This window comes from Molothrus aeneus, chromosome 8 (genome assembly GCF_037042795.1).
Source record: "Molothrus aeneus isolate 106 chromosome 8, BPBGC_Maene_1.0, whole genome shotgun sequence".
Taxonomy (NCBI): Eukaryota; Metazoa; Chordata; class Aves; order Passeriformes; family Icteridae; genus Molothrus; species Molothrus aeneus.
Window position 1 is genome coordinate 35,623,453 of NC_089653.1, and position 21,548 is coordinate 35,645,000.

At 53.0% G+C, this 21,548-nt stretch overlaps 1 protein-coding gene across 2 annotated transcripts in view; it reads right to left on the minus strand.

The window, feature by feature from the left end:
- The window catches only part of STK32C (serine/threonine kinase 32C), a 77,920-nt gene that overhangs the window by 19,431 nt on the left and 36,941 nt on the right, over positions 1-21,548 (minus strand). For both annotated transcript variants that reach the window (XR_010784002.1, XM_066554510.1), the window contains exon 2: positions 10,822-10,877. Coding sequence is in view for 1 of the 2 variants with exons in the window: in XM_066554510.1 (XP_066410607.1) it covers positions 10,822-10,877 (56 nt within the window). In the remaining variant the exon portion in view is untranslated. The remainder of the gene's footprint in view (positions 1-10,821; positions 10,878-21,548) is intronic.

Below are 21,548 nucleotides of genomic sequence, written 5' to 3' on the forward strand. Positions count from 1 at the left end.
CCTGGGGCTCAGCAGGCCCCTGTGGATCTGAATCCCCTCCGGGTGTGCCCACACTCTGTGTGCAGGCAAAGGAAACCACATGTGCAGGTGCAGCTGGAGCGGCTCAAAACACATTGCAAAGCTAAGCTTGCCCATGGTTTTTGATTTATTTTTTTTCCAGAATGAGCCTTATTCTGTCTCACACAAATGGGACAGCCAGCACACTGAAACTATGTCAGGGAAAGCTCTCCTCATTGGCACCCTGCAAATGGGGCTGAGGCATCTATCAGGGAACATTTCCTCATTTCCCTGCAAGAAATCATGGAAGGGGACTGCAGAGTGATATCTACAGGGTCTGAGTCCTGACTTAATGCAATTTAAGGTGGCTCAGAGTAAGCATTTCCCCTTAATGTCACGCTGAGAAAATAAGGTCCCATCAGACATTAAGCAGATGTTTCTGTAATTGAGTTTGGATATGGGGGATTATTTGACTTGAAGCTCCAAAACACGTGTAGATTTCTTTTCCTCAGGAGAGACACTAATCCAAATAAACAAGGAGAAACTGAAGAAGTGACAGCAGAGAGCCCTAAAGAACAAAAAGGGAAGAGAAGTGCTTTTCCTTGCTTTTACTTGTCCTGGTTCTCCACCTCTCCCCTGCACACCAGCTGAGCCCCATCACCAGCCAGACACCCCAAAGCTGGTGTTTTCACTCAGGGTTCAAACACAAACGTAGACATTTGGGATCCCCCTCTGGCCACAGCCCTGAGCACATCTCTGGTGGGGCTCGGTGTGATTTGCTGACCCCAGGCCATGGGGCAGCCCCTGGGGAGGCCCTGAAGGGCACAGGGGCTGTGCTGGCTCCATGAGGAGAGCAGGGAGGAGCACAGCCCAGAGATGTGTTCTGGAGCTGTCACACTGCCTACAGAAAGGCTGTCAGGCATCTACATTTCTGTCTGGCTTTAATCACATGCTCAGAGATCTCTGCTGGGCTTTTCTTTTCCAATAATTAAAGTAGAATGATGAAAACTCAGACCAACTTGCAGAGATCCCTGAAGACACTGTGACCCATCTTTCTGCCTTTTGGGTGGATCCAAACCTGGATCCAGCATTTCCTCCAGCTCAGCAGCACTCCATAGATTTACATGAGCACCTGGACCCCTGTGCACAGCCACAGCTAACGAGCATTGTCTGAATAAATCGTGCAATGTTTTCCTGTGGGTGACATGCATTTTGAGTTATGTCTGGTATTTGGAGCCATCTCGCCTTATGGCCATGACCACATTCTGTGATAGGCTGGTTAAAGAGGCAAAATGATTGTTTTTAGCTACATATTTGACAGATACTGGGAACAGAAAGAAATCTAATTACTTCCAACGAAGATTGGAGGGCCTTATTTAATCTGTGAACGTAAATTGATGTTGAAGCTCCCTGACCCCAAGGCAAGAACACTCGCTGTGCTATTTTGAAAAAAGCCTCATCACTCATCCTGACCCGGCCCTGATGGGCACTGGCACTGAGACCCAAGTGGCCCAAACGTCCTCGTTTGTTTGTGCTGCTGCCACAACACGCCCCCAGGCACCAAACTTCCCTTCTGTGCTGAAGGAAATAAACACAGGTCTCTCTTTTCAGCCAAGAAAGGAGGGGATACTCGTGTTTCACAGCGCAAAACCCTAAAGAGGAATCAGTGCCACTTGCAGCCAAATGCTTGATTTTCCCTTGGCAGAAGCTTGCTCCATTGAGCTGGTGTTTAGCAGCAGGCTGCACAAAGGGATCAGCCTGGAAGGGCAGCTGTGGAGGCTGGGCAGGGTCTGGAGATCCCTGCCAGAGCGAGGGCACAGGGCTGTGGTGGGCCTGGCCACAAACCCCCTGCCCCTCCTGGCTGCTCTCCTTCTCCTGCACTGCAGCCACCCAGCACCAAGCCCCAGCAGGCACTGCCTGGCCCCAAGGAGCCTGCACAAGCCTCACCAGCCTTTCTATCAAACCCACCAAACAGCACTCCAGTACCTCAAGCTGCCAAGACAAAGAAATGCACTTTAGATTCCTCCATGTTTCCAAGGATAGGACTCCTCTGCCCAGGAACACCCTGCAAATCTCAGAATCACAGGATCATAGGATGCCTTGGGTTGGCAGGGACCCCAAATCCCCCCCAGTGCCAGCCCTGCCATGGCAGGGACACCTCCCACTGTCCCAGGTGCTCCCAGCCCCAGTGTCCAGCCTGGCCTTGGGCACTGCCAGGGATCCAGGGGCAGCCCCAGCTGCTCTGGACAGCAATCTTCCCCTGACAAGCCCAGAGACAGCAGCAGGGGCTAAAATCGAGTTCCAGAGCAGAGCAGAGCTGGTCTGAGAGCCTGAGCATGCAGCAGCCCCCCAGAGCCGTGCATGGGCACACAGGGGGCACAGTCCCACCATGGAGCGAGGGCTGGCTGCAGCCCCTGCCTCCTGGCAAACAGCACTGCTCCAGCTGGGCTGGTGCTGGGCAATCTTCACTGGGGCTTGGTTTCACTGCACCACTTGCTGTACATGAACAGATAAGTATTGCATACTGCACTGCCCTTTGTTGAGAGGAATTTTTAGCATTTACTTTTAAAGACAATTTTTAGATCAAAAGTAATAATGTGGCACAACAATCTTACTGCAACTCCTTGAGAAAACGACAGGAACAGAAGGAATCTCAATGAATTTTGGACATAAATAGTAAGTAAACGGGAGGTGAGAGTGGAAAGCAGAGACACAAAAGGCTTCTGTTCAATAAATATGGTTTCCTTCCATGCTCTTCTTTCTTTACAAATTCTCATGGACTTATACTCCAGAGTGCTTTCCAAAGGGAGGTAGAATCCCTGATCATACATATAAAATATAGTCTATCCCAAATGTGACATGTCAGCAAGAAGAAAAAAGTATTCAGAAAAAATAAGAAAAGCCAATTTGCAATTGTCAGAGTGATCCTGTACTTACAGTTTCATTTCAGAGAACAAAATGGCCAGTTGGTACAAAAATGGAAAGCACTAAATTTAGAATTTGTCAGGATTTTCACTCCTGATATTTTAATTTTATGGAACTATTGAAACAGAGATGATTTTGCTGTGCACATTACATAAATAACAATGTCCAGGCCTTTTCAGCAGGTGACCCTCGCTGGGCTGCACCTGAGGGCCCCTCACCCCGGGCTTGGCAACAGCAGCACGGATGGAAAGAGCAGGGGGAAGGAACCCAAACCCACCAAAAACCACAGCCCAGTACCCATGCTGCTCCCAAAGCCGTCTGTGTTTCCTGGCTGTGTTCTCAGGAGCCCTTTGCAGTGACGGCCTGAGCAGGCTGTCATGGCCCATGCTCCAGTGCCCCCTTCCCCTGCTGACAGCGGCGTTGGGCACACAGACCCCTCACACAGACAGAAAGAGCAGGTGCCACGGGGGTCCTGTCCCTGTCCCTCCCTCAGCGTGGGCAGGGAGGGCAGTGTGGAGCAGCCCCAGGGCACAAGGAGGGCTCTGGTTTTGCAGAGCAGGGCTCTTCAGGCCATGGGCAGAGCCTGCTCTGCTCCCAGCCACGGCCCCACAACCCCTGAGCCCACACCTGGGCCCTGGGGGCTCTGTGCAAGGGACCCCTCAGCTGAGGGGACACCCAGCCCTCCACACCACCTTCCTGATCCCCCTCCACAGGTCCATCCCACAACAGCTCTTCCCACATCCCCTTCTCGGCCCTCTCCACAGTCCACCAGCATCGTCCATCTGGGAAACAAGGCAAATGGCCACCTCAGAAGACAGGAGCAGAGGGGATTCCAAAGGGGAAGGGCTGCCAGGAAAACTGGGAGGGGTAAGAGCACCTGGTGTGCTCATCCCTGGGAAGGACCCTGCCTAGCAAGCCTGGCCCACACCAAGGCCCTGTCCCCTGGCACTGCCACTGGCTCCGGGTGCCCAGCTCAGGCCGCGGTCCCTCAACCTCAGCAAAATCATGTCAAATCCCTCGTCACAACACTGTTCCTTTTGTGACTTGTGCACTAGTTGCATCAGTTTCTGCTTCTATTTTTCATGCTCCATCTTTAATTCATTGCTGAGACACAGGAAATCCCAACGGCCTTGTAGTGGCTTGTGGGCAGCTCTGCCTTCACCACAGAGAAACCAGAGCAGAACTGTATCCAGCCTTTTGGAGCTGTGTCCAAAAGACTCCCACGAGATTCAGACCAGTTTCTGAGCAGTGCACGGACACTTCAATAAGAACTCATGAACTTTAGACCCACAAGAAGAAATAGATCCTGTGAAGAAGAGGACAAAGGTTCCTTCCACAGACACCACTGCCCAGAGTAACAACAGGGTACACCCATAATCCTCTCAACAAACCCAGGCAGTATTTTCCTTAATAAACTCTATTTGCTGTATCATGCTGATATACCCATAATTTCATAGGAACCGAGGACACTGCTCCCTATCATTTTTGACATTAAGTGCTTTGTAATTGGATTGTCCAACCATGAGCATTAACACAAGATCCCAAGTTCACAAGCTGCAGCTTCCAAGGACCTGTAGATGACCTCAATGTCCAACACAGCTTCAATTTTATTGTTGCCAAAAGCTGCATCTGACGCTGGAACCTTCCATCTCTCAGCTCCATTACGAGCTGGTGGGGGTGTGGGCTATGATGGCTTGTCAGAACAAAAACAAGATCCAAATGCTGGCCACATTTCAGCCTCCGAGAAAATTGTAATTATCAGTAGTGACAAAGGATGGAGTTTTTACTTTAAAAGTAAGAGGTTTTCATGTTGGCCGTGTGAGAGCTGCAGTCTGGTGTGGCCGTGGGGGCCCTGCTGAGGGCAGGAGGAGCCTCTGCCAGCAGCACACAGGGGCACAGGAGGTTCTCCTGAGGGCAGCCCTAACAGAACTATCATCACATTTCCAATCATTAATCTGAACAATGACAAAACATTCTGCTCTCTGTCCTTTCAGGTGGGTGAATGTTTACAGAATTCTGTGATGCACTTAGGCTATAGAAGTCTCATAGAATCACAGAATCCTTTCAGCTGAGTTAAAAAAAGCCCTCGAAGACTGAGATCCAGTATTTGACCAAACACCACCCTGCCAACCAGAGCAGAGCACAGAATGCCACATCCTGTCATTCCTCAAACACCACCAGGCAGGGTGGGCAATGCACCACCTCCCTGGGCAGCCTATCCTAATGTTTCTCCAAAGCCAGGTCACCCTGACCCAGCTCCATCCTCCCCTGCTTCCTCCGCAGCTGCTCCTCCTCCTCCTGTAACGCTTGCAGCTCTCTGTCCATACCCCTCTGCAAGGCTGGCCCTTCTAACAAGGGGTCAGGGCTGGATTCAGGCACATCTGCCACTCAACAGGCAGCATATGTTGATCCACAAAAAGGTCTCCTTAATCAAAGACCTCAGAGTGAGATCTCTTTGGGTTCAGGAGGGGAGGGGGAGCAGGGAGGGTGTGGGTGGATTTTGTTGCAGAACCTAATGCTGAAAAACCTCTCATCTAAGAGGCAGGAAGAGCCTGAGCAGCCAGCTGCTGTCGAGGCTCGGTGCACACACAGGAGCTCACAGAAAGCGCTCGTGCTGGCACAAGGCACAGCGAGCTCTCTCCCTGTGTCCAGCTGAGGGCACGCTCCTGCTCCCAGCCTGAGCAGAGCTGCTGCTGAGGCTGCAGCCCATGCAGCCAGCAGGCATCAACAGGGCATCGACCACCTGTGCCCCAGGCCAGCCCCTTGGGGACATCAGCCGCCTCAGCCCCACCTGCCCTGAGCCGCTCCAGCCCCCACTGCCAGCAGTGCCAGCCCCTGTGGAGACCTGGGGTGGCCCAGGGCCACCAGTGCGAGCTCGGGTGGGGGACAAGGCTTCTGCCCTCTGCTCTCTTACTCCTCTTTCCTGTCCACAGGTCAGGAGTGAGGGTCCATCCCACCTCCCAACCCACCTACCTCCACACCAGCGTGACTCACCCACAGGGAATGATGGGGGCTCCAATAACCCCAGGCAGCTTCTAATGCAAATGTTAATAAGGCACCGGGTGTACAATAATAACAAAAGTGGGCAGCTTGTTTGATAAATCATGGTCTTTTGAAGTCTGATCTTTAAGAAACCCCCCCAAACAGGTCCCCAGTGGGGAAGTGCAGGATAATCCCCAGCCCCTTCCAGCTGAGCTCACTGCTCACCCAGTCACTGCAGACCCTTCAGTGGCACTTCCCACTCTGTAATTTTCCTGCTGCTGCCCCCACAGCCTGAGATCCAGACAGTGAGGAGGTGCTGGACCCCACCACCACTGCACCTTTCATGCTCTGCCATTCTCTCCCGTGGCTTTTACTGATTACACGCTCACAGCTTAGCAACATCCAGGAAAGAAGAAAAAACCCTCGGTACCACTGTGGAGATGGTGTCAGAGGGAGGATCCCCCTGTGGGTGCCCTGTGCTTTCTCACCCCCTGCTCCTGGTCACTGTCCCCAGCCCAGGCAGCTGCTCCAGTGCTGGATGCAATGGTGGAGCACGCTGTGGAATCAGAGAATCCCACAATCATGGAATATCCTGAGCTGGAAAAGACCCACAAAGAGTCCAGCTCGTGTCCCTGCCAGAACCCCAACAATCCCACCCTGGGATCCCTGGGAGCAGGATCCAAAGGCTCCTGGAGCTCTGCCAGCCTTGGGGCCGTGCCCATTCCCTGGGCAGCCTGGGCAGTGCCAGCACCCTCTGAGGATGAACCTGTCCCTAGTGCTACTGCCCTTCACATGACTCCTGCTGCAGGTCCCATCTCCTGCATCCTGCAGGACTCCCTGGGCAGCCTCGGGGGCCGGGCAGGATGGGGCCTGACCAGCACTGGATGGCCCCATAGCAGCAGCTCTCCAGCACCCCAGGATGCACAGACACCCCTCGGGCTGTGCCCTCTCCATGACCAGGCTGCCCTTTGACAAAGCCAAGGCAGCCCTGGCTCCAGAGCTGCCAATGACATGGTGAGGGATCGAGTGACAGGGGCAGTGTCCAGCAGGGACTGCCTCTGTCCAGCCCTGCTGGGGGCTCCAGCAAACCCTCAGCCTCAGGTGAGATCAAGGACAAGAAAGGAAAAATCAAGGGCAAAAAATATGTGTGGCAGCTGAATACCAAGGGATTAAGTTTCCAGCCTTTCTTTAGGGGGAAAAATCCAACATTTATAAAGCTGGAAAAAAAGAAAATGGATCAAGCTAGTATTGATGTCAAAGAGGGATTCAGTTGAGAATAGACTTGAAGGGAATTTTATTTATGGTGCAGCTACTGGGTGGGCATCTGTGACCTTTAGAAAATGGATTAAAGCCTTTCTATACCCGGCTCCAGGCTGTGTGAATTATTAAAGCAACAAAATCATGAAGTTGAAGTACTTGTACAAAGAAACCCAGACACAGCCAGCCCTGTCCCAACCCGCTGGGAGGGTCAGAGGAGCTGGGCACAGGGACCAGGACCCCCAGCTCCTCTGGAGCAAACTGAAAGCCAGGCCCCCACAGGCTCCCACCCCAGGTATACTGGTTCCCTCTGGAAGATTCCATTTCCTGCTGCTGCTCATCCCAGCCCCAGCCCTGGTTTAATCCCCTATTTCCAATGGCACACAAAGGCACAAATCCACACTGAAAAACTTCAGACGTGTTCTTATGTCTTCTCAGCAGTGAAGTGTAAATAATGAATTCCCACAGCCCCATCCAGCTCCTTATCCCTTGGAAAAGGCAGCTGGGGCTGCAGAGCCACGAGGGAAGCCAGGTGGGAGGAGGAGGTCAGGGGCAAACAGCCCCCGCTGCCTCACGGGGCTGAAGCCACAAGAGGCCACTAAAACAGGCAGAGCTCCCGGTCCTGCAATGCCACCTCTGCCTTGGCACATCTCTGCGTCTCATGCTGGCTCTGGTGAAGCACAATGAACCTCAGAGCACATTTCCCACTGCAACAGGGCCACAAACTGCACCCCGGTCCAGAAACCCCCTCCTGGCTGCTGCTCCTCAGGAAACGGCATCAGAGCAGCCAAAACCTGGGCAACTGCTGCTGCTGCTTGGAAAGGAGCCTGTGCTGCAGGAGGAACACCATGCTGATATTAAATCACTGAAAATCAAATAATATCACCTCTACTATGTGTGGAAAATATTCCACACTTGCTAATTGGTGTAAACATGGAGTTGAACCTGACCTTCATTTGATTAATTGTATCTTAAAGCTGAGTAAACCCATCTCTAGAAAACAGAAATTGGCCATTCATTGCAGATATGCCAAAACCACAGCTCTGGGGCTCTCAGGCTCTTCAAAAGGGATTTCTGAGTTCCTTTTCCCTTCATTTCCTACAGTTCCCACACCAAGGATGTCACCATCTGTCCTGAGAGGTGCACAAAGTGACCATGGAAGGAAATGCTGTGCCCAAGGCCACCCCAGGCGCTGGCCCCGGTCCTGTCACCATGAGATCACACAGTGCCACAGCTCCCACAGGTCACTCACACACCCAGCTCGCACACTGGCTCCCAAATATCTTCCTGAATGTGGCCAGAGAGTTTAATCAAGCATATCAAGTCACTCCTTAACTTTTAGGAACACTTGCCAGGTAGGTAGTTTTATGTTTTCTGTAATTTGATGTGAGTTGTAAATGACTTGGTAAACGCAAATGCTTTTCTCAGTGTCAGAGGAAATTCAGCATATTGACAAAGTCATCCAGAAAGATGACAGATGAATCATTTCAGCATTTTGTTGAAAGTGTGTGTACAGTTCTGCTGCCTGACAGACTGCTACGTGCTAGACTTAACCTTTGTGCAACGCAGAGCGAGCAGCTGCAGGGAGCAGCCACGGGGAGCAGCTCTCTGCAGAGCCCAGGGACTCCTGCCCTGGGACAAGAACTGGTTCTTCTCTGGTTCATGTTCTGAGCAGAATTAATTTTCCAGGTGCTGCTCCTTAATAGAATAAAACCTCCTTGTCTGGAAAGTTTATATGTGAAGTATGAATCTTCTCCTACCAGCTCAAAACAAGCTGCTCTTTTTCACTGAGGTTTGGAGTTAGCGTTTGGCCTTTGTGAGCTGAAGACACAAGACCTTGAGTGTTCCTGTTCTCACCAGGAGTGTCTGGGGAGACTTTCTTCTGCTGTTTGCCTTATCCTCGCAGCGCAAGGGCTGAGCTGGTATTTAATCATTTGCCATCATTCAACAGAAGCCCAGAAATGTGACAGAGCTCTGCTGCACGCTTCGCCTCTCCTTGCTCAAGGGATGTGGCTGCAAAGAGGGGTGAGTGTTTCAAACCACCCCCTCAACCCGTCATAGTGACTTGCACACTGCTGGCAATCCATTTCCATTACCCTGGAAGCCCCAGGCAGACTCTCATGGAAGCCCAGCAGGAATTCACGTGGGCGGGTTGTGCCAGAGCAGGGTAATGGATCTCCTGGTGTTCATCAGGGAACTGAGGCTGTATGGGAACATCTTCTCTAGAAAGAAGCACTGATGGCAGCACTGGGACTGAGTGTCCCCTGTTCTGCCTCTCAGAACAGCTGAACCCTCCCCATACAGACCACAGCTGATTTTGTGCTGCCACTGTTACACAGCACCACAACTGCTTAATACACATGAAGTATTCAAAAAGAGATTTCAGTAATTCGTAATATTTGGGTTCTTCTGACCAAACAGGTCTCAGATCTCCTGGGAAATTTCTGCTTTTGCAAAATTTCCATCTTCCAGCCATCCAAGTATAGGCCAGGCTGCTCCCCAGACTGCAGCCCAGTGGAACAAGACCTCGTCAGGCTGTACCACAGAGGGAGAAGGCAAAGGACAGTGTGGGTCATCTCCAGACCCTCGTGGCATCAGCTTTTGATCAAAGTGTGATGGCAGAAACCAGCCAAATGACCTGACCAGAGGGAAACGCGAGCAGGTGCAGTTTGCCCCACCACTCAGCTGTCCTGTTTATGTCCCCAGTGCATGGGGACACTTGTGCCACCCACTGACCCAGGCTGGGCCCTTCCACAGCTTTGACACTGCACATTTCACACTATTTCCACGGCCATGTCTGCCCCCAAAGCCCCAGTGCTGGCACACAGCCCCACCCACACAAGCAGGTGACACACCTGAGCCTGCAGTGTCCGGGATCAGCGCTGGCACTGCCGCTCCCAGCTCTCACCCACCACACACAGGGGAGTGAGGCTGCACAGGGGGCACCCCTGCTGCTGGCTGGCAGCAGAACACAGTGACAGAAGCACTGCAGAGCCCCCAGCCAGCCCTGTGCTGTGAGACATCCCACGGGCACCGTGCTGGCACTGCCAGAGCAGGGGCAAACGCCAGAGGCACCTGCACAGGGGCAGGGGCCAGCCAGAGGAACAGGGAATGGGGAAGGACTGACACTAGGAAACCAACAGTAACCGACTCCCAGAGATACACAGCTTTTTGATCATCACCTCCCACATCCTCCCACATGCTTGGCAAGAAAAGCCAGTTAAAAATAAACAACAAAACCTCTTCAGCATAACTGATTTCTGATTGGGAAAACAGCCCAGGACTTCACAGAACCTTCCTGACCCAAGTGCCAGCTCAGTCAAGCACCAAGGACAACTTCCAGCACCTTCCTGCCTCACTGCCCCTGCCACAACCCAGACATCCCCACTGGAAACTGAAAACATAAAGAATGTTTGCTGTAAAATGGTCACAATTGTGCTGGTAACTTACAACACATCTGTTGCACCACGATGCCAAGAATTACAGCAAAGCCAAATGGCAACAAGGTATTTTCCTGAACATTTTCCCTGTGTTGACTGAGCAGCCATCACAAAAAATTAGAAAAATAGCCCATTTCAGCCCCATTACTGTTCCAATAAACCACAAATACATAACAGCAGACACCTGACAAACCATGCAAGACTGAGAGCTCAAGCCTACCTTGCCAAAGCTTCCCTTCCCAATGGCCCGGAGAATCTGGAAGTGGTCAAAGTTCACTACAAGGCAAGGAAAAAAGAATTTACATTTGTAAATGCTTTACTACAAATAAGCTTGCATCCTAAAGAAGGCAAGGAGACAACTACAGAGCGTTGGCCAAGCTTTTATTAAAAGTTTTCCTCTGGGGAAGCTGCAGGACAGCAGCTGCTTTGCTTTCAAGTCTCTTCACGAGCTGGCAGAGGGTTGGATGAGGTTACTAAATGAGTGGTTTAGCACAAAGTAAAATACAGCTTCGACCTGTGTGGATCCAGGGGGAGCTTCACAGAGCTCAGGGGCAAACTGCGAGTGTGGCAGAGCAGAGAGCGTGGTGAGACCCTGCCCTACACTGTGTCCTGCCCTCTGCCCACTGCCCCACAAACACTGCCCGTGCCCCACTGCCCCACAAACACTGCCAATTGCCACACAAACACTGCCCCACAAACACTGCCAATTGCCACACAAACACTGCCCCACAAACACTGCCAATTGCCACACAAGCACTGCCCCACAAACACTGCCAATTGCCACACAAGCACTGCCCCACAAACACTGCCAATTGCCACACAAGCACTGCCCCACAAACACTGCCAATTGCCACACAAGCACTGCCCACTGCCCCTCTGCCCACTGCCCCTGTCCCCTGTGCCCAGCCAGCGCTGGGTGTGCTGTGGTTGCTGCTGCCAGAGGACAGCATTAGGGACAGGGACAGCCCTCCTCTCCCTTCACATGCAGACCCATCTGGAAGAGATCCATAGTTTTTCCAGAGCCAGCGTGAGGAGCAATGACAAGAGATGATCATGCAGCTGTAACACTCAGCCACTGACTCCATCAGCTGCTGCTGCAAACAAAATTATTTTTATACCAAAGTACTGCTGTGATTTAATTTAATATCAGTGTTAAATAAAGAAGAGAAGGTGAGGAGGAGCTTGCTGATGGACTGAGCCCACCTGCTCAGATACAGCTGTCAGCCCTTGCCAGCTGTACCATGAGACCCTCCCCGTGCAGGGGACCCTCAGCATTCCTTGCCACATGTCTGGATGAAAAGAAATGCTTGGCATGGGCTTGGGGTTTGCAGCATAAGCTGGTCAACAATGAGCACTGAGCCTGTTGGCTGGCCACAGAGACTAAAATCACTCAGGAGGAGTGGGAACAAAGAATTCACTATAAATATTACGAGTCCCACTCCCAGATCTTAAATAAATGCACATCTGTCATCTCTGAGGATGAATCAAGAGCCCACGCATGCCCATGGAGTTCCTATTACCCTTTTGTGCTAGGCTTATATCCAAAATATTGTTATTGTCACTTTTGTGGGACGTTTTCTGCAGGAGAGCTCAGAAAACTTTGCCAAATGAAACTGAGAACAGAATCTGGGCCAGCTCGTACTCCGTGTGTCCCTGCACTCCCAGTTCCCTCCCTCGGGGATGCTGAAGGGCAGAAGCACCACGACTGCTCCATGTTTAGTTGGTTTAGTTGGTTTAGCTGACTGTGTGGTGATCAGTCAAGGGCTGCACTCCTTGGCTAAGGATCTTGGCTAAGGATCTTATTCCACCCTCAATGACTCTGTGACCTGCCCGAGATCTCTCCAGGAGACCCCACAACAGACCCCATGGGGACACCAGTGTCCCCCAAACCTTCTGACAGCCTCCCCCATCTCCAGGGGAAGGGCTCAGCTCCACGGGTGCTGTGTCACCTCCTCATCACCTCCCTCCTCTGTGGGCCTTTGGTTTCAGCAGTGATTTTACTGAGGATTTTCCTCCCTCTCCTGCTAGAGGGGCTGTAGTGAGCAATGCAAAACTGCAGCTTCAGCTTCACAAGTATTCTGTCCGAAATGTTCTGGCTGAAGCATTTGGAGCAACAGATCAAATGTTTTCCACGTGCAACCAAATCCACTGGCTGACCTCCTGTCACCAAAAGGATGCCCAGCTACAGGGAGCCTCTTGGAAGGGCAGCGTTTTCTTGACAATTCACCCACATGCAAGTGCTCTGCCATCACTCCAGGAGGAGAGCTTTGATAATTCTTCGTTATAATGTTTGGAATATTGTGTAAAAAGGCATTGCCTCTGAGAAAACAAACCCCAAAGTGTCATTTCCACGTATCCATGACTACAACTGATCTGGGAAGCCTGCTCGAGCCAGCAGGCAGGAAACAAACCTAGAAATGAATATTCACCAGGCCCTTGAACCTATCAGAAGAGATGTCACTTTTAATAAATTAATACAGAGTTCTGCTGATGGGAAGTTCGGATGATGCACTGCCTGTTTCCCAGTTCCAGTATTTTCTGCAGGATTCAGTAGGCAATCTGATAATTCTGTGGAAGTAAACGATTCTATGATTACACGATCCCAATAAAGCAAAAGCAATCTCAGCATGTGAAGAAGAAAATCATAGTAGCAGTGCGCTGCTTTTTGTGCACAGCACAGTGGATTACTAAGAATGTTAACTTATCACTACGGAATACGTGATTATCCCTAAAATAGAAATCCTGAACCTGCCTGGAACAACTGCATATGCTCCAGAGGCTCTGCTCTCTGGGCTGCCAGGAGAAAGCTGTCATTCACCCCCAGCCAGCAGGGCTGGCTGACTCTGGGGGCACGGCTAGGAGCCTGAGTCACAGACACAGCGGAGCTTGGGTGGCAGGAGCAGGAGGGGACAGCTGCTGCCTCTGCCAGGCCCTGCTCACCCACTGCTCTGGCTCTGCACAGCTCCAGCCACAGGCTGGGGGGCAGAAATGGCCCTGGCCTCACGAGGAGCCAGAGTCACTCACAGGGACCTGGAAACCTGGGGGCTTCAGGAAGCATTTCTGTACAGAGGCTGCTCGAGCCTGGAACAGGCATCCCGCAGCCATGGTCATGATCCAAGCCCGTCAGGGCTCAGGAGGCACTTGCACAATGCCCTTAACGGCATGCTTCAGCTTTGGGCACTCCTGAAGCACCAAACGCAGGGACTAGATCAGTCTAGGTGAGGAGTGGGACTAGTAGGTGCCTTACAACTGAAAATATTCTGTTCTTCTGTTCCATCCCATCCCGTCCCATGCCATCCCCACCTGCAATGTGCAAACAGGAGGAGCTGACTTGCCCCCCACAGCCAGCCCATGCCCTGTCTGTGTGCAATGCCCAGGGTGCTCCCTCAGCTCCTCACAGGAACAGGACACTCACTGTTCCAGCAGCTCCTCACCACCGTGGCACCTCGGCAGGGAGGGGAACCACGGGACAGGAGACGCTGGCATTTGCCATGTGCTGCTTCCCGGCTCTCCCTGGCACCGAGTGACAAACCATGAATCACAAATAAAATAAATACCATAGCCTGTGGCTCTGGCTTTGCTGTGGCTCTGCTCTCCAGCTCCAGGAGTGCGTGACGAGCGGGATGGCAGGGATGGATGGCAGGGATGGATGGCAGGGATGGATGGCAGGGATGGCAGGGATGGACGGCAGGGATGGATGGCAAGGATGGCAGGGATGGATGGCAGGGATGGATGGCAGGGATGGATGGCAGGGATGGATGGTAGGGATGGACGGCAGGGATAGCAGGGATGGATGGCAGGGATGGACGGCAGGGATGGACGGCAGGGATGGATGGCAGGGATGGATGGCAGGGATGGATGTCAAGGATGGATGGCAGGGATGGATGGCAGGGATGGATGGCAAGGATGGCAGGGATGGATGGCAGGGATGGATGGCAAGGATGGCAGGGATGGATGGCAGGGATGGATGGCAGGGATGGATGGCAGGGATGGATGGCAGGGATGGACGGCAGGGATGGATGGCAGGGATGGATGGCAGGGATGGATGGCAAGGATGGCAGGGATGGATGGCAGGGATGGATGGCAAGGATGGCAGGGATGGATGGCAGGGATGGATGGCAGGGATGGATGGCAGGGATGGATGGCAGGGATGGACGGCAGGGATGGATGGCAGGGATGGCAGGGATGGATGGCAGGGATGGATGGCAGGGATGGATGGCAGGGATGGATGGCAGGGATGGCAGGGATGGACGGCAGGGATGGATGGCAGGGATGGATGGCAGGGATGGCAGGGATGGATGGCAGGGATGGACGGCAGGGATGGATGGCAGGGATGGATGGCAGGGATGGCAGGGATGGACGGCAGGGATGGATGGCAGGGATGGATGGCAGGGATGGCAGGGATGGATGGCAGGGATGGATGGCAGGGATGGACGGCAGGGATGGACGGCAGGGATGGATGGCAGGGATGGACGGCAGGGATGGACGGCAGGGATGGACGGCAGGGATGGATGGCAGGGATGGATGGCAGGGATGGATGGCAGGGATGGATGGCAGGGATGGATGGCAAGGATGGCAGGGATGGATGGCAGGGATGGATGGCAAGGATGGCAGGGATGGATGGCAGGGATGGATGGCAGGGATGGACGGCAGGGATGGATGGCAGGGATGGCAGGGATGGATGGCAGGGATGGATGGCAGGGATGGATGGCAGGGATGGATGGCAGGGATGGACGGCAGGGATGGATGGCAGGGATGGATGGCAGGGATGGCAGGGATGGATGGCAGGGATGGATGGCAGGGATGGATGGCAGGGATGGATGGCAGGGATGGATGGCAGGGATGGCAGGGATGGACGGCAGGGATGGACGGCAGGGATGGATGGCAGGGATGGATGGCAGGGATGGCAGGGATGGACGGCAGGGATGGATGGCAGGGATGGATGGCAGGGATGGATGGCAGGGATGGACGGCAGGGATGGACGGCAGGGATGGATGGCAGGGATGGATGGCAGGGATGGATGGCAGGGATGGATGGCAGGGATGGATGGCAAGGATGGCAGGGATGGATGGCAGGGATGGATGGCAGGGATGGATGGCAGGGATGGACGGCAGGGATGGATGGCAGGGATGGATGGCAGGGCTCCACGTGCCCACAGGACCTCCCCAAACCTCACGCAGCCCAGCCCTGCCCACTGCACAACAGAGTGCCAGGTGCTGCTCTGACATCCCTGTAATTAAGATCTCATTGTAATCACAAGATGTACTGTGTGATAAAGCAGGCTGGATACACAGCTTCCACTGCCAGTGAAATAGAGAGAATGAGAAGTACATTTCCCCATTTCCCAGCAAAAATTCATTGTACAGAAGGATGAGGGATGCAAAAAAAAAAAAAAAAAAGAAGGAGAGCTTTGTCTTCACTATTTCAAAATTATTAATGTTTTCATTACTTTTTGCTATTTATTCTGCATTTATTTGCAAGATACCTAAAAGCAAAACTTCAGAGACACAGTGGACTCCCCGTGAGTGTTCAACATCAGGACCTGGTATTAATCTCCAGCAGCAGGAGAACAATACAGTAGGATGCAGTCAGTAAACCTGGTCTACAACACCCTCAAATCTGGGGAAGCCAGCAAAATAAATCACATGTTAAGGTTCAAGTCAACCTTTCACTCTTCGGCTGCATGTTTTCCAGCATCATTAATACTAACAGGGACATTTAACTCCAGGAATGATTCTCTTCAACACTAAAGGCCTAAGAAATAATTTTTTTAATCTCGTGACAGCAAATGTGTCAGGGTAGCATGACATGATCCACTTTCTATCAACATATTTCTAGATATTGGCATAATAAATAGCATTTCCCTACCCACTGTCTTTCTGCAATGTAGCTTGGAAGAAGCACCCCAGTAACTGATGTAGAAACATTAAATTGCGGCCACAGAAACCACAAGTTTGCTGCCACAGAATGCCGTGAGTTCCATCTGGCAGGAAGGAGAGTTCCAGCTTTGCTGCAAAGCCACCACACACAGGGTGACACGGAAGGTGAGGCCACCCCGGCTGGGACAGAGGGGGCATCAGGACACAGGCATGGGGGCCTGCACGGGCAGGGCAGGCAGGGCAAGAGGACAGGACAGGAAGCCAGCAGGATGAAGAGATGGGGGATTCGGGGCAGCTCTGGGGCTCTGGGAGCCTGGGCAGGCATCAGGCACAGAAGGGAAGGAGGCAGAGCCACACGGGGAGCAGCAGCACCACGGCAGACAGGGAGCATCCCCAGGGAGGGGATGAGCTGCCAGGAGCAGCAGGGAGAGGGCAGGACAAGGGAGGGGTGGGAGGACTTGCTTGGAAAAGCTTTCACACCGGAGGATCAGCCTGGGCGAACTGGAAGCTGAGATCTGAGTTCAAACACAAAGCTATTGATGGAGAGAGGGAGCAAAGGGCCTTGGGGGAGATGTCAGCACTCCCTCCCCAGCCTGAATCCCTTGGAACACAAGGCATCCCATTTGCTCCAGCCAGAGGGCCATGCAGTGCAGGACACCACTGCTTTCTTTCCCTGTTGTTCCTGCAGAAAGCACAAGCAGCAGGTTTGGTCTCCAGCATCTCGGGCCAATCTGTTTTGCCTATTCATAGCCACAGAGAAGATTACACAGGTGAGGGAAATGGAAATACAGTGTAATATGGCTGTCAGGAACCTCAAGTGAGCATTCACTACCCAGGAATCCAGGCAATGCTAGTAGATAATGGAAGAAATTAAAGGTACAATGCCAGCCCAGTGCTGTAATGAGCCCCTTTAGGAACCACAGACTCAAACCTACTATTAGGAAGCAACTCTAAAGTTGTGTAAAAACAGAGACTTTTTGTATAATTAAAAATGAGTCCCTGCAACTCCATAAGGAATCAAATGCACCATGCAAAGCAACTGCTAAGTCAGTTTAGGAAGACTGGGTAATGGATATGCAATATAAAAATGTTTGCATTGGCCAGAAACCATTCCTAAACAGCAAAAAATGCCCTTTGCATTGGCCAGGAGGCCTTCCAAAGAGTGTGAGCAGGTTGCATTCACCTGATCTCCATCAGTGAGCTCAGGAGGCACTGGAGATGGAGAAGGAAACCCAGCACCTCATCCCTTGTGCTCTGTGTCCCTGACCAGGGCTATTTCTGTTAGAAAAACACGTGTTAGTGTGCAACAGCAACCCAGGGAGGCCAGCAGGGCACTCATTAACCAGCTGAGCCCTGGCTGGTGCAGGTCAACGAGCACTAAATGCGTTCACAGTGGTCCCGAAAGCACGGGAGATGTGTCACACACAGGAGGGGTGAGCAGGGCTGCCCTCCCAGCAGTCAGGGCTCAGGGTCAGCATGTTCTGGGGCTGGCTGCAGGGCAGCTCCAGAGCCCTGGCTGCCCAAAGGGAGTGCCCAGTGCCCCAAGGCCAGCACCAGGACAGGTCTGTTTCCCCCTCTCAGCTGCCACGTGTCTGGCTGCTGTTTCCACAAGGGCACAGCCCCTCGGCAAACCTGCCTGGAAATGATCCATTTTACAGGGTACCTCTGGTTAAACAGCCTGCCAGGAAATCAGAGCAGAGCTGTTGGAAAGGCAAAGGTCGCTCTGGCATCCACCCCAGCCATAAACAGCCCAGGTAACCTGCAGGGCCAGGGCTCACCTTCCCTGCTGGGCTGGCAGGGGACAGGGACAGCCACCAGCCCACGCTGCTGCCCAGGAGCCACTGCCCAGAGCACTGCACACCTGGACACACCTTCCCTTCCTTCTGCTCCCAGGAGCAGCCACGGCCCGCACGGATCTGGGATGGAAAACTTCCTCTGCAGCTGGAATAAACGCTCCCTGGCACATCACCAAACCCCTCTGGCACGCTGAGTCCAGAGCACAGCAGAGCTGCAGCCCTTGGACCACAGAGCCATCCATGGGTCTGGGCTGAAGGATTGCCCACTGGAGCCCCTCAGGAGTGACAGAGCCCAGCTCCAGCCCAGCTCCTTGGCCACGCTGCAGTGCCAGAGCCATCCATGGGTCTGGGCTGAAGGATTGCCCACTGGAGCCCCTCAGGAGTGACAGAGCCCAGCTCCAGCCCAGCTCCATGGCCACGCTGCAGTGCCAGAGCCATCCATGGGTCTGGGCTGGTCACTGGAGCCCCTCAGGAGTGACAGAGCCCAGCTCCAGCCCAGCTCCATGGCTGTGCTGCAGTGCCAGAGCCATCCATGGGTCTGGGCTGAAGGATTGCCCACTGGAGCCCAGCAGGAGTGACAGAGCCCAGCTCCAGCCCAGCTCCTTGGCCGTGCTGCAGTGCCAGAGCCATCCATGGGTCTGGGCTGGTCACTGGAGCCCAGCAGGAGTGACAGAGCCCAGCTCCAGCCCAGCTCCATGGCCACGCTGCTGTGCCAGAGCCATCCATGGGTCTGGGCTGGTCACTGGAGCCCATCAGGAGTGACAGAGCCCAGCTCCAGCCCAGCTCCATGGCCACGCTGCAGTGCCAGAGCCATCCATGGGTCTGGGCTGGTCACTGGAGCCCAGCAGGAGTGACAGAGCCCAGCTCCAGCCCAGCTCCATGGCCACGCTGCTGTGCCAGAGCCATCCATGGGTCTGGGCTGGTCACTGGAGCCCAGCAGGAGTGACAGAGCCCAGCTCCAGCCCAGCTCCATGGCCACGCTGCTGTGCCAGAGCCATCCATGGGTCTGGGCTGAAGGATTGCCCACTGGAGCCCAGCAGGAGTGACAGAGCCCAGCTCCAGCCCAGCTCCTTGGCCGTGCTGCAGTGCCAGAGCCATCCATGGGTCTGGGCTGGTCACTGGAGCCCAGCAGGAGTGACAGAGCCCAGCCTGTCCCCAGACACAGCCTGCAGGCAGTGCCACAGCAGCACCAGCAGCTCTGCCCCACAGCAGCAGTCCCAGCACTGCACTTCTTGGGTTGTTGCTTTTTTCCTTACTTCTACCGATAAGAAAATTTTATTTCAAGGAACTATAATTGATTTACAAAAAAAATAAAAAATTAGAAAGCCTTTATAGCACATGTTTTTAGTTGGATAATGTTAGCAATAAACAGCTGCTGGATGTTACTTAATGTTTCTGCAGCATATGTTAGGAATGATAAATGGCTGAGTTTCGGTGCCTCATGAAAGATTGAGGCTGTACCATGTTCAGGGCTCGGCTGGGACTGCTAAAATCCCCAAAGTGAACAGAAGCACCTTTGTAAAGCTACGTTAAAATTAATTTTAGACAAATTAATTCCAACCAGGTTTGTAAAGTTGGCTGGAACAGGACACTGAATTAATTGCCTCCATTCATTTGTTGACAACGTGTAAAATTGCCTCTTCTGGAGTGTTTTCAGTACTGGCCATGCCAGTACTTTTTAGCACAATAAAGACTCTTTTGCAGTTTTATTTTAAAAGGTATAAAAGGAATAAAGAGTTATACAAAATTAAGTGATGGAGCTCAAATGAAGTCTTCATTTCTCCTCTGAAAAAATCTGAATTTCAGGTGAAATATCCAAACTGGGTATTATTCACTGCTACTCTCAGCTCCACATCCTGACCATGCAGGCAGGGACTCTCCAGCCCTGGCCAGCATTCCTCACAAGCCGCAGGGAACACACTTTGCTTTGGGGGAAAACTCATTAAAAAAAAAAAAAAGCTTAATCAAAGAATCACAGAATCATTAAGGTTGGAAAAGACCTTGGAGTTCACCCAGTCCAACCATCCCCAGCACCACCACGGTCACCAATAAACCTCAGCTGCCACATCCACTCAGATTCTGAACACTTCCAGGGATGGGGACTCCAGCCCTGCCCTGGGCAGCTGTGGTAACAGCCTTTCCCAAAATGGAAAACTTTCCCAAAATGGAAAACTTTCCCAAAATCCGCCCTGAGCTGCCCTGGCCCAGCCTGAGGCCGTTCCCTCTGCTCCTGTCCCTGTGCCCTGGAGCAGAGCCCGACCCCCCCGGCTGTGTCCTCCTGGCAGGAGCTGTGCAGAGCCACAAGGGCCCCTGAGCCTCCTTTGCTCCAGGCTGAGCCCCTGCCCAGCTCCTCAGGGATTCTGCAGCCCCTGCCCGGCTCCCTCAGGGATTCTGCAGCCCCTGCCCGGCTCCCTCAGGGATTCTGCAGCCCCTGCCCAGCTCCTCAGGGATTCTGCAGCCCCTGCCCAGCTCCCTCAGGGATTCTGCAGCCCCTGCCCAGCTCCCTCAGGGATTCTGCAGCCCCTGCCCGGCTCCCTCAGGGATTCTGCAGCCCCTGCCCGGCTCCCTCAGGGATTCTGCAGCCCCTGCCCAGCTCCCTCAGGGATTCTGCAGCCCCTGCCCAGCTCCCTCAGGGATTCTGCAGCCCCTGCCCAGCTCCTCAGGGATTCTGCAGCCCCTGCCCGGCTCCCTCGGGGATCCTCCAGCCCCTTCCCAGCTCCGTTCCCTTCTCTGCACACTCCAGGCCCTCAATGCCAAATACAAGGCTGAGAACAAAGTTTAGGGTGTCTTTGCCATTTCCATTCAAAACTAAAAGCTGGCAACCAGCTTTGCTCAGCACAACAGGAGGTTTGGGGTTCATCAGCCTGAGCTCATCCCTGTCCCTGGGAAAACATCCATGGTTTTATGCAGGTTCTGCATGTTCTGGCTCTTCAGTGTCCAGGTCTGCTGAGCAAGCCCAGCTTAAATACAATTAAGGAACTCTCATAGGGATATAAAAGTCTTTAGTAATCAGAAATAAAATCCAGCCAGCAGACATACACTGTTTCCAGGAAGAAACTCATCACTACTATTCCAAGCCAGCTCAGTCCTCCCAGGTCTATGAGACAATGGCTACCAACATCTGATGAAGCAGGAGTCCACAGGGGACCCTTGTGATGAAGCAGAAAGCTTGAGGAGGAAGAAATGCAGAAAATATTGTTGAAATCTGTAATAAAATTCAGGATGTGGAAGTTCAAGAAGCATCTCCAATATTAAATGTGGCAGAGATGGAT